This window comes from Neofelis nebulosa, chromosome 15, assembly GCF_028018385.1.
Source record: "Neofelis nebulosa isolate mNeoNeb1 chromosome 15, mNeoNeb1.pri, whole genome shotgun sequence".
Taxonomy (NCBI): Eukaryota; Metazoa; Chordata; class Mammalia; order Carnivora; family Felidae; genus Neofelis; species Neofelis nebulosa.
The window spans coordinates 3,484,356-3,502,428 of NC_080796.1; the positions used below are offsets into that span (position 1 = coordinate 3,484,356).

Below are 18,073 nucleotides of genomic sequence, written 5' to 3' on the forward strand. Positions count from 1 at the left end.
GAAGGAGAATGACAGGCCAATATTCCTGATGAACATGGATGCCAAAATTCTTAACAAGATACTAGCAAATCCAATTCGGCAGTATATGAAAGAATTCTTCACCATGATCAAGTGGGATTCATTCCTGGGCTACAGGGCTGGTTCAATATTCGCAAATCAATCAAAATGATACATCACCTTAATAGGAGAAAGGATACGATCATTCATATGATCCTGTCAATAAATACAGAAAAACATTTGACTGAATACAGCATCCTTTGTTAATAAGAAACCCTCAAGAAAGTTGGGATACAAGGAACATACCTTAACATCATAAAAGCCATATATGAGAAGCCTGCTGCGAATATCCTCAATGGGGAGAAACAGAGAACTTCCCCTCTACCCTGCCCGCCGAAGATAAGGAACACAAAAGGGACGTCCACTCTCACCAGTGTTGTTGAACATACTGTTGGAAGGCCTAGCCTCAGCAATCATACAACAAAATGAAATAAAACACATCCAAATTGGCAAAGAAGAAGTTAAACTTCCACTTTTCATAGATGGCATGATACTCTACATGGAATACCTAAAAGACTCCACCAAAAAGCTGCTCCAACTGATACATGAATTCAGAAAAGTCACAGGATACAAAATCAACACACAGAAATTGATTGCACTTCTATATACCAATAATGAAGCCACAGAAAGAGAAATCAAGAAACTGAGCTCATTTACAATTACACCAAGAACCATAAGATACCTAGGAATCAACCTAACCAAAGCTATAAGAGATTTGTATCCTGAAAACTATAGAAAACATATCAAAGAAATTAAAGAAGACACAAAGAAATGGAAAAACATTCTATGCTCATGGACTGGAAGAAGAAATATTGTAAATATGTCGATAACGACCCAAAGCAATCTACACATTCAGTGCAATCCCAATCAACGTTGCACCAGCATTCTTCTCAGAGCTAGAACAAACAATCCTACAATTTGTATGGAACCACAAAAGATCCCAGATAGCCAAAGTAATGTTGAAAAAGAAAACCAAAGCTGGAGGCATCACAATCCCAGACGTTAGCCTCTACTACAAAGCTGCGATCATCAAGGGAGTATACTATCGGCACAAAAAGAGACGCAAAGGCGAATGGCATAGAATAGAGAATCCAGAAATGGACCCACAAATGTATGGCCAACTAAACCTTGGCAAAGCAGAAAAGAGTATCCAATGGAAAAAAGATAGGCTCTTTAAGGTTAGAGTGGGAGAGAGCCAAAGCATAAGAGACTGTTAAAAACTGAGAACAAACTGAGGGTTGATGGGGGGTGGGAGGGAGGGCAGGGTGGGTGATGGGTATTGAGGAGGGCACCTTTTGGGATGAGCACTGGGTGTTGTATGGAAACCAATTTGACAGTAAATTTCATATATGAAAAAATAAAATTAAAAAAGAAAACTAAAAAAAAAATGCTTAATATATTACCAATGTCTGATTTTTAACCTTTACTTTCATGTTTTGATTCAGTTGCTCCAAGTGCATATTTGACTCTTCAATAAACAAAGGTATCCTCCTTTAAATTAAAAAAAAAAAAAAAAGATAGGCTCTTTAGCAAATGGTGCTGGGAGTGCTGGACAGCAACATGCGGAAGAATGAAACAGGACCAGTTTCTTACACCGTGCATAAACTCAAAATGGATGAAAGACCTCAATGTGAGAGAGGAAACCATCAAAACCCTAGAGGAGAACACAGGCCACAACCTCTTTGACCTTGGCTACAGCAACTTCTTCTCAACACATCTCTGAAGGCAAGGGACATAAAAGCAAAACTGGACTCTTGGGACCTCATCAAGGTAGAAAGCTTCTGCACTTCAAAGGAAACAATCCACAAAATTAAAAGGCACCAACGGAATGGGAGAAGATATCTGCACATGACATATCAGGTAAAGGATTAGTACCCATACTCTAGAAAGAATTGGCCAAACTCAACACCGAAAAACAAATAATCCAGGGAAGAAATGGGCAGAAGACATGAATAGACACTTTTCCAAAGAAGACATCCAGATGTCCAACAGGCACATGAAAGGATGTTCAACGTCGCTCATCATCAGGGAAATACAAATCAAAACCACATTGAGGTACCACCTCACACCGGTCAGGGTAGATAAAATTAACAACTGAGGAAACAGACATTGGTGAGGATGTGCAGAAATGGGAATTCTCTTGCACTGTCGGTGGGAATGCATGGTTGGTGCCACTGCTCCAGAAAACAGTGTGGAGGTTCCTCAAAAAATTAAAAATAGAATTACCTTACAACCCTGCAATTGCACTACTAGGCATATATCCGAGGGATACAGGAGTGCTGATTCATAGGGGCAAATGTGCCCCAACGTTTATACTATCAACAATCACCAAATTATGGAAAGAACCGAAATGTCCATCAACTGATGAATGGGTAAAGAAGATGTGGTTTATATATACAATGGATATTACTTGGCAATGAGAAAGAAAGAAATCGTGCCATTTGCAACAACATGGATGGAACTGGAGGGTACTATGTGAAGTGAAATAAGTCAGTCAGAGAAAAACAGATATCATATGTTTTCACTCATATGTGGATTTTGAGAAACTTAACAGAAGAACATGGGGGAATAGAAGGGGGAAAATAGTTTCAAACAGAGAGGGAGGCAAACCATAAGAAACTCTTAAATACAGAGAACAAACTGAAGGTTCATGGAGGGGTGGGGGAAAGGGGAGAGTAGGTGATGGGCACTGAGGAGGGCACTTGTTGGGATGAGCACTGGGTGTGGTATGTAAGTAATGAATCATGGGAATATACTCCCAAAGCCAAGAGCACGATGTATACACTGTACGTTAGCTAACTTGACAATAAATTATATTTCATTAATTAATTAATTAATTAAACTACAGCAATGTGTGTGTGTGTGTGGGGTAATCTAACAATACACTAAGGGATAATTTGTTGTTACCAAATGGGGTTTATCCCAGAAATGCAGAGTTGGTTTAAGATTCAAAAACCGTATCTATCTCCGTAGATAAAATATGTTCCTTGTCAAAATTCAACATCCATTCCAGATAAAAACTTTCGGCAATCCTGGAATACAAGGGAACTTCAATATGATTTAAAACAAAACAAAACAAAACAAGTCTTGATAACTCTACAGCTAACGTTATATATAATGGTGAAAAACTGAATGCATTTCCTATAAGATCAGGAAGAAGACAGGAATGACATTCACTGAATGACTTCTTTTGTTCAGCACTATACTAGCAGTTCTAGCCAATGCAATCAAACAAGATAAAGCAACAAAGGACATCCAGATAGAAAATGAAGTGAAACTGTCTCTATTAGCAATCACATGGTCACAAAATAGAAGTTGGCAAACTCCAGCCTATGGGCCACGTTACTTGTTTCGGTAAATTAAATTTTATCAAAATACAGCCATGTCCATTAATTTATGCAGTATCTATTGGCTGCTCTTATAGTACAATGGAAAAGCTGATTAGTTGTGACAGAGAATGTATTGGCTACAAGTCTACAGTATTTATCATTGCTAGTAAAATAGTTAAAAATCAATTTTTATGACCTTTGCTTATGTAGAAAATCTGACAGCATTAAGAAAAATGCTACTAGAATTAATAAATGAATTAATCATGGCACATGCATGACTCAGTCGGTTTAGTGTCTGTCTCTTGATTTCAGCTCAGTCTATGATCCCAGAGTCATGGGATGGAGCCTGATGTCAGGCTCGCACTGAGCATGGAGACTACTTAAGATTCTCTCTCTCTCGCTCTCTCTCTCTCTCTCTCCCCCCCTCTCTCTCTCTGTCTCTTTCTCACTCTCTCTCTCTCTCTCTCTCTCTCTCTCTGCCCCTCTCCCCTGCTCATGTACTCTCTCTAATATTAAATATATCTATACATATAAATTGATCAAGGTTGGAGGATACAGAATCATTACACAAAAATCAACTATATTTCTATATATTAGCTATAAAGAATCAAAAATTAAAATTTTAGGGTATCTGGGTGGCTCAGTTGGTTAAGCACTGGGCTCAGGCTCAGGTCATGATCTCACCGTTGGTGCGTTCAAGCCTCACGTCGGGCTCTGTACTGAGAGCTTGGAGCCTGGAGCCAACTTCAGATTCTGTCTACCTCTCTCTCCGCCCCTCCCCAACTCATGCTCTGTCGCTCTCTCAAGAGTAAACATTAAAAAAAATTAAATGTAAGATATATTATTTACAACTGCACTGAAAATAAAAAGCAATCACAGTTAATATCATAAAAGACAGAAAGACCTATACATTAAACACTACAAAATATTACTGAGAAAATTTTAAAAGGCCTATATCAAGGGAGAGATATATACTCTGTTCAGGGGTTAAAAGATTCAATATTGTCAAGAAGTCAATTCTCCCCAAATAAATCTGTAGATTCAACATAATCTAAACTTAAATTCCAGAAGACCACCAGAGTTGGTTTTTGTTTGTTTGTTTGTTTGTTTGTTTGTTTTAAGAAACAGACAAACTGAATCTAAAATTCACGTGGAAATGCAAAGGATCCAGAGTAGTGGAAGAACCCTGAAAAGAACAGAGCAGGAAGACAAACACTACCTGATTTCAAAAATCCTTATAAACTGGCAGTGATTAAAACAGCATAATATTGGTACAAAGATGGACAAAGAGATCAATGAGACAGAATAGAGCACATACTTAAACCCTCACATATGTGGCCAACTGATTATGACAAAGGAACAATGGCATAAAGTGGAGAAAACACAGCCTTTTCAATAAGTGGTGCTGGAACAACTAGATATCCATATGCAAAAGAATGAACTTGTGTCCATACTCTGTATCTCAAATAAAAAAGAATATAAAATCGGTCATAGATCTAAATGTAAGACCTAAAACTATAAAACTTCTAAAAGAAAGCATGAGATAAAAGCTTTGTGACCTTGTGCTATGCAAATATTTCTTAGATATGAAAACCAAAAGCAACAATCATACAAGAAAAAATGAATGTGTAAACTGGACTTCACCAAAAAGAAAAACTGCTCTTCAAAAACACTGTTGAGACAAGGAAAAGTCACAGAGTGGGAGAAGAAAAACCTTGCAAAGAAAAGAGAGGTGAGAAAGGAACTGTATCTAGCTCTTTCCACCATCTTTCTGTGCCACCATCATGATGCATGTGAATGTCGTGGCAGATGCTCCCCAAAGCATAACAATACTGAAAAGAGAAGCAAACGCCAGGTTCTTACTAGGCCATGCTCCAAAGACATTGTCCATTTTCTAACTGTGATGATGAAGCATGGTTACACTGGTGAATTTAAAATCATTGATGGGGGCGCCTGGGTGGCGCAGTCGGTTAAGCGTCCGACTTCAGCCAGGTCACGATCTCGCGGTCCGTGAGTTCGAGCCCCGCGTCAGGCTCTGGGCTGATGGCTCGGAGCCTGGAGCCTGTTTCCGATTCTGTGTCTCCCTCTCTCTCTGCCCCTCCCCCGTTCATGCTCTGTCTCTCTCTGTCTCAAAAATAAATAAACGTTAAAAAAAAAAAAAATAAAAAAAAAAAAAATAAAATCATTGATGATCACAGAGTTGGGGAAATTGTTGTGAAACTCACAGGCAGGTTAAGCAAGCATGGAGTGACTGGCCCCAGAATTGATGGACAATGCAAAGATCCAGAAAAATGGCAGAATAATCTGCTCAGTTTGGTTTCATTATACTGACCACCTCAGCTACAGTCATGGACCATGAAGAAGCAAGATGAAAACACACAGAAGGGGAAATCCTGGGATTCTTTTTCTAGGGATGTAATACATATGTGCAAATAAAATGCCTCAGTGGAAACAACAACAACAACAACAACAACAACAACAACAACCACAAAAAAAAAGAAAACAAAATAAGAAGGAACTGTGTCTAGATTATACAAAGAATTCTGAAAACTCAACAACTAAGAACACAAACAAACAAATTTTTAAAACAACCAAAGGTTTGGACAATTCAAAGAAGATACACAGATGGCAAACAAGCACATGAAAATATGCTCACCATCATCCGTTATTAGGGAAATGTATATTGAAACCATAGTGAGATATATACTAAATATCCATCCGAATGGCTAGGATTTAAAAAGCTGACAATACTAAGTGTCCATGAATATGTATGTAGGAATTGGTGCTGACACAGACTGCTGGAGGGAATGGAAAACCATACTACTCCTTTAGAAAACAATTTGGCAGCTTCATAATAAGGGAATATAAAGGGACATGAGATTTTTAAGGGTGATGAATATGTTAACTGTCTGGATTATGGTTATCGTTTCATACGTGTAAACATATGCCAAAACTATCAAATGACACACTTCATATATGTGCAGTTTACCTAACTAAAGCTGTTGGAAACAAAAAGCTCTTTCAGAGGAAGAACGTCTAAAACACTGGATAAGACACAGACGGAAAGAAGGATGTAAAACCATACAAGATGAAGCCAGAGGACTGTGGCCTTTAACCTAATAGCAATGAGAAGTAATAGCTATGCTTTAAGCAAGGGGGTACCATGATGAAAGACACATTTTTTAAAACATATACTAATCATGGTTGCAGTGTAGACCAAGGTCCTGGGAGGTAGAATGGCAGGGAAAACAGTCCTGAGGTTATTTCAGTCATCTAGGAGAAAAATAATGACCTGACCTGGGTGAAGGCACAGAAGAGAAGCAGAGTTAACAAACACATTAGATGTGCCATTCCCACTAAGAAAGGTACAGTAGAAATGATGGCTCTTTGGCTGAGAGGATACAATAGTGCTCCTTTTATTTTAATATAAAACATATTTCTGAGATGAGCAGCTCTATAATACAGCAGTGCTCTATGGTGCAGTAGTAGGCAAGGTGTGCACATATTACTACAGCAATATACGTAAAAAGGCTTCCTACCTTTACAATCCATGCCAAGTTGTTCAATCAGCAACATGAAATTCTTAGAGTAAGGCAACTCACAATGCTCTGAAGCTGTTTCAGATGACTGAATGAAGTCGACAAGGTCATCCATAGAGGTAATTTGCTTTTTGACCTACCAATGAATAATACCATTTCAAAATGTCCCCCACATATTTATAAAATATACTAGGTGTAGAGAAGTGATAAATAGCCATCTTTTTATAAAAGCAAAAACAGGGGCACCTGAGTGGCTCAGTCGGTTGAGCATCCGACTCCATTTTGGCTCAGGTCATGACCTCAGGGCTCCTGAGTTTGACTCCCACGTTGACCTCCACAATGACAGCATGGAGCCTGCTGGGGATTCTCTCTCCCCCTCTCTCTCAGCCCCCCCCCCACTTGTGCGTGCTCTCTCTCAAAATACATTTTAAAAATAAGTGAATGAACATTTAAAAGCGAAACCATAGAGACTTTTTAAAAGAACGGATTTTTATCAAAAAGACACTGTTATCCATAGCTAGTATTTCTAAGTAACTTTTTCACAGCAAATGTCTCTACAACAAAGGAAGATTTTCTATTTTTTCACTACATCTTTCATAAAGTAATTTTTTGCCACTGAACAATATTCCTAACAAATATGTATCAAAATGATATAATAAAATAAAAATAAAATAAATAATAAATAAAATAAAATAAAATTACATTGTCTCTTTTGCTTACCTTGTTCTTTTTCTTAGAAATTTTCTTTGCAGGTCTGAAAAAACCCAACAATTCTTTTCAGGCAAATATTAAATACTTAAAATACAAAGCGTATCTAAACCTATTGTTTCTGATATAAAATCTCTGCATTTGAATCTAATTTTCTACAAAGGGGATTAAACAACAGAGTAACATTAAACAACATAGAAAACATTCTACTGCTAATATTAACAAAGGATTAGGTGTATCCAGTTCTCGTATATGTGCTGCTGAAGCAAGCACAACAAAGTACTAACGTTAGGTAATAACTAACAAAAGCAAAGGAAAATCCTAATGCTACTTGCATTATTTGATAGGAATGATACCATTGTTTGTGTTTTTGTCGTCATTTTACTAAAAATAAGCTTTTACTGGCACTAAAACCTACTTGGAAAGTGCAAGTTAACTCCCTATATGAAAGAACCCCTTTTTAACAATCATGATATTAACGTGTTGAAGACTCACTATGCAGCTACTCTCTAGGCATTACTATGAGCCCTTTACATGTCTTCAAGGTATTTGAAGCCCCACAACAATCCTATGAAGTAGGTTATTATATTAGGTATTTTACACAGGAAGAAAATGAGGCACAGAAAGTCGAAGTGACTTGCCCAAGAAGCCCTCGTCGCTGGCCAAGAACAGACCCTGAATTCAAACCCAGGAATGTGCCTTCAAAGCATGTGTTTTATACTATGTGGTTAAAGTAATACTCCAGTGTTTCTAACTAATATGACAGCAAATGAATCTATATTATGATTCGATTTCTAGCTATAGTGATACATAACAATTTCTGAAGCTTACACATTTTTTAAGAGACTTTATACTTGGCAAGATGGGAAATCTACTTTCAATAAACTAAAGATTTGCTTCTTCTTAGAGAAGTTCCTCAACAGGCATTCATTCATTCATTCATTCCACTGTTTATTCCCACATTCAACACATACTTATTGAGCATACAATCTGTGTCAATGGCACTGTTGGTACAGGAAGCATGGTTTTGGTAACTTAGAGCTCTCTAGTCCAAAAGGAATAATCTGTTATGGATTACTAGTTTCTTTTCCAATTGTAAATAAACAAAATCTTCCCCTTTCCCCAGAACCTAAATAATATTAACTTAATAGAACCAGATACTTTAAAGTCCCTAACAAAATCATAGCTATTTGTGATATTATCAAAGGCACTGCATATCTAAAAGCATCAAGGAAGGATTAGTTTTATTCAGAATGGCCTCAGTGTTTGCATACATTTATGATAAGGGTGTGTGTGTGTGTGTGTGTGTGTGTGTGTGTATACAAATATATACATATAGAACTTATACACATATACTTATATATACATATATAAGAAATTATACATTTAATTTGTATATTATGCATATACATATACATATAATATATATATTACACATAGAATATACATATAATAAATATACATATACATACATATAAGAAATTATATAGCCATATATATATAAATATATATGTGTAAATATATATATAAATATATATGTGTAAATATATATATATGTAAATATATATATATATATATATATATATACTTGCATACATACATATATATTTTTAAATCTGCATATTCAATTGTATGAGAATACCCCATTGTGGAACCAATTCAGAATAAACCAACTTCTTGCACAAAATCACATGAATAAGAGTACTAAAGACAATTACTATAATCTTTAAAAGATAATGTAATACAATCAACAAACTTCCTAATGTTTGGAAACGCAAACAATATTAAATTAACTAACCATGTCTATCTCTATTGATCATTTCGAACAGAAGACATACTCTAAAAGCTCCCATCTTAAAATAAAAAGAGAAAGAAAATGCCTTTGCAATTCACATTCTTTTTCAGTTATCATCCATTTCTCTATTACCTTTCCCAATTAAAATGCTCTAAGGAGTTGTTTACACTTACTCATCTTCCATGCTTCCATGGTGACTACTGAAACTGCTCCTTGACAAAGTCACTTACCCTCATCACAACTTTTCAAGCAGTGTGTTTGATATGTTGAGTATTTCTTGCTTTAGCTTGGACCTACCTGCACTACAGCATTTTATTTCCACAAAAGGTAATCACTGCTAAAATTCCTTCACAGGCACATAAAGAATTTATAGATTTTACCTGCTTTCATGCTGATCCTTTTCACTGAAATGGCTGCCATCATTCTTTTGTAGTGGACCACCAGTTAGGGAATCTGCCTTCTGCAACACTGGTGTGATCACAGATCCTTTTGATGTCCCTTTTTCATTTTCACCTTTCTTTAACTTCTTCACATGTAAACCAGGTTCCCTCCTTAAAAAAAAAAACAAAGCCATAAAAAAGCCAATGTTTTCTAATAATTTTACTGATAAAGAATAAAAAGACAATTTTCATCAAGTTCTGAATTTTACCCATCTGACTTAATTTGATTAATTCAGAGAACAGTGCTGAAGTACCAACTGTACAAAAGGAAATACTCATCTGTTGCTTCAAACACAGGTAAATATACAATTAGAATACAATGTGATTTGGGGCGCCTGGGTGGCGCAGTCGGTTAAGCGTCCGACTTCAGCCAGGTCACGATCTCGTGGTCCGTGAGTTCGAGCCCCGCGTCAGGCTCTGGGCTGATGGCTCGGAGCCTGGAGCCTGTTTCCGATTCTGTGTCTCCCTCTCTCTCTGCCCCTCCCCCGTTCATGCTCTGTCTCTCTCTGTCCCAAAAATAAATAAAAAACGTTTAAAAAAAAACAAAAAAGAATACAATGTGATTTGTAAGAATTGACATGTGAAAAGCTGTAAGTGAGGACGAGAAAGGCTTTACTGAAGAGGGAAAATAAACAGCAGAGGTCACCAGGGAAAGAAACGGGAGAAAACCATTTTCTTAGAGATTAGAATGTGAGCACAAAGATTACACAGATGGCATCCAGGTGCCTTGAAAGGAAAAAGTATAAGCTTATAGGAACTTGGAAAAAAACCCATAAAATACATGGAAGCAAGTAGTAAGAGATCAGTCAGGAAAGAAATTCTGAAGAACTTGAAGGTTACACTAAAAAGTTAGAGTTCATTTCCTAAAGGCAGTGACTCTTAGACATGGGAGTAATAACTAGATGTGTGCTCTATTTTGGGCTTTGCTATTAAATATAAGAATGCTTAATTTCAACAAAGTTTTAAAGTAGCAGGAGGTCCATATAACATGAAAGAAGAAATCAGGGAAATATCTTAGGGGAAAAACTACTTTTAAAATACCCATATGTCAGAGCGATATCAGTATCATAGCTGAACAAGATGTACGTTGTTGCGTCTCCCCACCTACAACAAACTGGCATCTCATCCACCCACGGGCAAAACTGCCTTTGCAGGAGCTGTGGGGATCTAGCACTATATTCCAAGGGACCGAGGACAAGTCTTGCCTACCCGTGCATCAGGTAACAGGCAGACATACTACAGTCTAATCTGTGGACCTAGCAATAGCCCATAAAGCGCCTCCATCCCCTCCCTCTCAGCCACATCGGTGAGCCCCTCCCTAGAAAACACTCTCTAAGATAATCACCCGTGGATGAGAGAGCCTTTTTGGAAAACCAGGTGTCCTACAGAGAATTTCCAGCATCCCACTGGAGCAAAAAAATCAGGTTTGGACACACTGAAGAGGTAGTCATTAAAGATTGGAGGAGGTGACTGCTACTTCAAATGCAAAGACAGCAATGCAAAACTGCAAAGAATATAAAATATCAAGGAAATATTATACCATCAAAGGATCACAATAATATTCCAGTAATCAATCGGAAACACAGGGAGACCTGTAATTTAATCAAAAGAGAATTCAAAAATAGCAGTTTTAAGGAAACTCAGTGAGTTACAAGAAAAACACAAAAAGCCAATTCAATAAAATCAGAAAAACACTCTATGAATAAAATGAGAAGCTTAACAAAGAGCTGGAAATAGTAAAAGCTAACTAAACAAAAATCCTGGAGCTGAAGAGTATAATGAAGGAGATGAAAAAAGCAAGAGTGATCACTGACAGGAAATGGGTCAAGCAAAAAAAAAATGTGAATTGCGCGTCAGGCTCTGGGCTGATGGCTCGGAGCCTGGAGCCTGTTTCCCATTCTGTGTCTCCCTCTCTCTCTGCCCCTCCCCCGTTCATGCTCTGTCTCTCTCTGTCCCAAAAAATAAATAAAAAACATTGAAAAAAAAAATTTAAAAAAAAAAAAAAAAAAGGGGCGCCTGGGTGGCGCAGTCGGTTAAGCGTCCGACTTCAGCCAGGTCACGATCTCGCGGTCCGTGAGTTCGAGCCCCGCGTCAGGCTCTGGGCTGATGGCTCGGAGCCTGGAGCCTGTTTCCCATTCTGTGTCTCCCTCTCTCTCTGCCCCTCCCCCGTTCATGCTCTGTCTCTCTCTGTCCCAAAAAATAAATAAAAAACATTGAAAAAAAAAAAAATTTAAAAAAAATGTGAATTGAAAGACAGGAACTCTCAGATTATCCAGTCAGCAGAGAACAAAGTCAAAAGAATGAAAAAGAGTGAGGAAAGACTATGTGACTACAAGTGAACCCTCATAAGGCTATTAGCAGTTTCTCAGCAGAAACCTTACATTCCAGGAGGCAGTGGGATTACATATTCAAAGTGCTAAGAGAAAAAAGACTACCAATCAAGAATACTTTACTCAGCAAAATTATCCTTCAGAATCAAATCGAATAAATACATTTGATACACCGCATTAACAGAATAAAAAAAAGTCATATCATCATCCCAGCATGGGAGGAAAAAGCATTTGACCAAATTCAACATCTTTTCAGGATAAAAACTCTCAACAAAGTGGGTACTGGATTATCACACCTGGACATAATGAAGCCCAATATGATAAGCCCATAGCCAACATCATATGCAGTGGTAAAAAACGGAAAGCTTTTACTCTAAGTTCAAGAACAAGGCAAAGTTGCCCACTTGGCCACTCCTATTCAACAGGATAGAGGAAGTCCTAGCCAAAGCAGTCAGGCAAGAAAAGGAAATAAAAGGCATCCAAATCAGAAAAGAAGAAATAAAACTGTCTTTTTTTGCAGATGACATATTCTTATATATAGAAAATCCTGAAGATACCACCAAAAAGCTGTTCCAAGGATGAAGGATACAAAATCAACATTAAGATGCAGGGGTGCCTGGGTGGCTCAGTCAGTTAAGCTTCTGACTTCGGCTAAGTTCATGATCTCGTGGTTTGTGGTTCAAGCGCCTTATTGGGCTCTGTGCTGACAGTTCAGAGCCTGGAGCCTGCTTTGGATTCTCTCTCTGTCTCTGTCTCTCTCTCTCTACCCCTCCCCTGTTAACACTCTGTCTCTTTAGCCTCTACTACAAAGCTGTGATCATCAAGACAGTATGGTATTGGCACAAAAACAGACACACAGACCAATGGAATAGAATAGAAACCCCAGAGGTGAACCCACAAATGTATGGCCAACTACTCATTGACAAAGCAGGAAAGAGTATCCCATGGGAAAAAAAGACAGTCTCTTTCTTCTGGGAGAACTGGACAGCAACATGCAGAAGAATGAAACTAGATGACTTTTCTTACACCATACACACAAATAAACTCAAAATGGATGAAGGACCTGAATGTGAGACAGGAAACCATCAAAACCCTAGAGGAGAAAGCAGGAAAAAAAACCTCTTTGACCTCCGCTGCAGCAATTTCCTACTTGGCACATCTCCAAAGGCAAGGGAATGGAAAGCAAAAATGAACTATTGGGACCTCGTCAAGATAAAAAGCTTCTGCACTGCAAAGGAATCAATCAACAAAACCGAAAGGCAACGGACAGAATAGAGAAGATATTTGCAAATGACATATCGGATAAAGGAAGGGCTAATATCCAGAACCTGTAAAGAGCTCACCAAACTCCACACCCACAAAACAAATAATCCAGGGAAGAAATGGGCAGAAGACATGAATAGATACTTTTCCAAAGAAGACATCCAGATGGACAACAGATACATGGGAAGATGCTCAACGTCACTCCTCATCAGGGAAATACAAATCAAAACCACACTGAGATACCACCTCACACTGGTCAGAGTGGCTAAAATGAAAAAAATCAGGAGACTACAGATGCTGGCGAGGATGTGGAGAAACAGGGACCCTCTTGCACTGTTGGTGGGAATGCAAACTCTGGAAAACAGCGTGGAGCTTCCTCAACTAAGTAAAAATAGAACAACCCTATGACCCAGCAATAGCACTGCTGGGAATTTACCCAAGGGATACTGGAGTGCTGATGCATAGGGGCACATGTACCCCAATGTATACAGTAGCACTTTCAACAATCGCCAAATTATGGAAAGAGCCTAAAAGTCCATCACCCGACGAATAGAGAAAGAAGATGTGGTTTATACATACAGTGGAATGATACTTGGCAATGAGAAAGAGTGAAATCTGGCCATTTGCAACAACGTGGATGGAACTGGAGGGTATTATGCAAAGTGAAATAAGTCAGGCATAGAAAGACAGATACCATATGATTTCACTCACATGTGGATCCTGAGAAACTTGACAGGAGACCATGCGTAGGGGGGTCGGGGGGAAAAGTTACAGAGAGGGAGGGAGGCAAACAATAAGAGACTCGTAAACACTGAGAATAAACTAAGGGTTGATAGGAGGTGGGGGAGAGGGGAAAGTGGGTGATGGGCATTGAGAAGTCACCTGTTGGGATGAGCACTGGGTGTTGTATGGAAACCAATTTGACAATAGATTATATGTAGTAAAAAAAAATGACAAAATCAGCATCAAGAGATCAGTTGCATTTCTAAACAATAACAATGAAATAGCTGAAAAAGAAATATAAGGAAAAAATCCCCTTCCCCAAAGCATCAAAAAGAGCATAATACTTTGGAATGAATTTAATCAAGGACTTTCCGAAAGATAGGTACAGTAAAAACTACAAGACATTGGTAAAAGAAACAGCAGAGACACAAACAAATGGGAAGATACCCTGCTGTTTATGGATTCGAAAAATTAGTATCATTAAATATCCACATTACCTGAAACCACCTACAGAGTCAATGCAATCCTTGTCAAAATTCCAATGACGTTTTTCACAGAAATAGGAAAAGCATTCCTCAAATGTGCAAGGAACAAGAAAGACCCCAAATAGCCAAAACAATCCTAAGAAAGAAGAACAAATCTGGAAGCATCACACTTGCTGGTGTCAAACTATTACAAAGTTATGGTAATAAAAACCGTATGAAGTTGCACACACACACACACAAAACAAAACACAAAGATGAATGAAACAGAATCAAGAACCCAGAAATAAACCCATGCATAAAGTCAACTAAAAACCCGTGCATAAAGTCTCTTTGTTAAGAGACCCAAGAATACTCAAAAGAGAAAAGGTAATCTCTTCAATACATGATGGTGAGAAAACTGGATATTAACATGCAAAAGAATAAAACTGTGCCTCTACCTTACACCACTCACAAAAGTCAACCCAAACGCAAATAAAGACTTCTATATAAAGTCTTAAATCATAAAACTCGTAGAAGAAAACACAGGATAAAGGCTCCTTGACATAGATCTTACCAATGATTTAGGATAGGACATCCAAAGTACAAGCAATGAAAGCAAAACCAACCAATGCAATCAACAATGTTTCTGCACAGCAAAAGAAACAAGCAACATGACGGAAAGGCAACCTATGGAAAGGATGGAAACATTCGCAAGCTACAAATATGAAAAACGTCAATATCTAAAAATGTGTAAGGAATTCGTACAATTCAACAGCTAAAAATAAATATAATTAAAAACTGGGCAAGGCACCTTAAAAGACGTCTCTCCTCAAAACATATTCAAATGGCCAAGGGTACATAAGAAAGTGCTCGATATCACTATTCATCAGGAAAATGCAAATCAAAACTGCGTATATAGATATCACTTTGACCTATTAAAATGGCTATTGTCAAAAAGACAAGAGATATCGTTGGCAAGGATGTACAGGAAAGGAATTCCTTGTACTCCTGTAGGACTGTAAATTGGGACAGCCACTATGTAAAACAGTATGGTGGCTCCTCAACAAACTAAAAATAGAACCTCCATATGAGCCAATAATCCCATTTCTGGGTATATATCTTAAAGACATGACATCCTTACCTTGGAGAAATATCTGCAGCCCTATGTTTATTGCAGCATTATTTACAATAGTCAAGAAACAACCTAAGCATCCATCAGTGGATCCATCGATTAAAAAATATGGTATACATTTACAATGGAATATTTTCAGCCACAAACAAGAAGGAAATCCTGCCATTTGTGGCAGCATGAGTGAAACTTGAGGGCTTTATGCTTAGTGAAAATAAGTCAGACACAGGAAGTCAAACACTGTATGATCTGACTTATATGTGGAATTAAGAAAAAAATGCGTGAAAAACAGAACAGACTGGTGGTTGCCGGGGTTAGGAGGCTTTGAGAAATGGGTAGATATTGGTCAAAGGGTACAAACTACCTGTTACAAGATTAATAAATTCTGGGGATTTAATGTGCAGGATGGTGATTACAGTGAACAATACTGTATCCTATCATTGGAAAGTTGCTACAAGACTAGATCATCACAAACAAGAAATGATATTTATGTGAGATGATGGAAGTATTAACACTATTGTGGTAAGCATTTGACAATATAAAAGTGTATCAAATTAATACAGGTACACCTTACAGTTACACAGATGTGTGTTACTTATATCTCATAAATCTGGAAAAACTTCAAAAATTCAAAAGTACTCATATGTCATTATCTATCGCTCAAAAATAAAAATCATCGGATTAGTTATGCTTTTGTTTAAAAAAAAATGGTTTGCGGCGCCTGGATGGCTCAGTTCATTAAGTGTATGACTTTGGCTCAGTTTGTGATCTAAGGGTTTGTGGCTTCGAGCCCCACATCGGGCTGTGTGCTGACAGCCCAGAGTCTGGAGCCTGATTTGGAATCTTTGTCTCCCCCTCTCTCTGCCCCTCCCCAACTCTCACTTTGTCTCTCTCCAAATGAATAAACATTAAAAAAATTTTAAAAAATGATTTGTTAACTTTTGTATACTTTTAGCCTAATATCTAATCCTAATAGAAAAAAATGGGGGATTCCCCAAAAAGAAAATTATAATTCTGTTTTCATGGACTAAATGCATGCAACAGAATATTATTACCATACAGCTATGTACATTTCCAAAAAATAATGAAATTTCCCACAGATTATTTAGGACTTAAACATGAGCCCCGAAGAGCACCAAAAACAAAAACAAAACTAACAATTGTTTTTTTTTTTTTCAAAAAAAAACTGTTATACAGATAACTTTTCTCATGGAAATAACATCCAAGAAAAGAAGAATCTTTCTGAAAGCAATTATCAAACAATTCCTCTTGACTCAAACTTCAAAAATGAATCTGTAATTATAGAATTTGAAATAGCTTTCATTTTGAACCCAGTCAATAGAAGCAACCTTTAAGTAGAAAACATCTGGTGAAAGCCACCTCAAACTTAGAAAAAACAAAACAAAACAAAACAAAAAGAAACCCTAACACGTAGCTGTGGTAACAAGAAGCCACCAGAATCAGTTTTAAATGTGTTAATCAATGTGCACCAGCCCTACTCACCAACCAATCCATTTCAGCTCCCTCCTTCTGAAAGACAGCGAATAAAGGACAAAAATCACTCCAATACACATGCTTCAGCGTGCCAACCAATCCACAACAGTCTCACCCAAATAAGCATGGTGCTTCAGATGATGACAAACCATTTAATTTTCTGAAAGTTCCCCAATCCTTAAACTCCACTCTTCCCCAAACCCTGTATAAGAATAGCAGACTGCTCTGTTAGAAAAGACTACACCTAACCAGCATAGCTCGCTCTTATTTGGAAGTGATCAATTCCAACTTCATCTTTTTATTTCAGATATTGAGGGTTCATAATCCTTTGGCAAGAATTTTTAAAGTCCTATAAAAAATTGCCACCATATTTTAGTTTCCTTAATAAATATAAAGGAAGTTTGCTATTCCTTTGATACATTTCACCATAATGAAAACTAACATAAATACAACTAAAAGAATAAGTAGCAAGTAAACACAATATTGAGTCACCCAAAATCCAAAAACTGTATATAACTGGCAGGTTTAGTTGTCAGAATGAACCCACGCCAAACTTTGTCAAAGTGGGGACTAGTATTAGGTTAAAAAAATTACACACAAGTTAAACTCCGTTCACTCAGTAAACATTATTGAATAAGTACTATATAGACTAGAACATTTTCTAGGCATTGGGGACATGGCAATGAACAGATAACAATCCTACTCATGAGTGAAGTAAACATACAATAACAATAAGCTACACAGGCAAAATATACAGTATTAGAGGAGAAAAACTAAAGCAGAGAAATCACATTTGATGTGT

General features: G+C 37.4%; 1 protein-coding gene and 1 pseudogene across 1 annotated transcript in view; one reads left to right on the forward strand and one right to left on the reverse strand.

The window, feature by feature from the left end:
- The window catches only part of LOC131496456 (ankyrin repeat domain-containing protein 26-like), a 102,296-nt gene that overhangs the window by 62,329 nt on the left and 21,894 nt on the right, over positions 1 to 18,073 (reverse strand). Inside the window, 3 exon segments of the mRNA XM_058702014.1 lie at positions 6,926 to 7,061; positions 7,646 to 7,679; positions 9,809 to 9,979. Of these exon segments, the coding sequence (XP_058557997.1) occupies positions 6,926 to 7,061; positions 7,646 to 7,679; positions 9,809 to 9,979 (341 nt within the window).
- LOC131495911 (small ribosomal subunit protein uS8-like) lies at positions 5,171 to 5,797 on the forward strand (annotated as a pseudogene).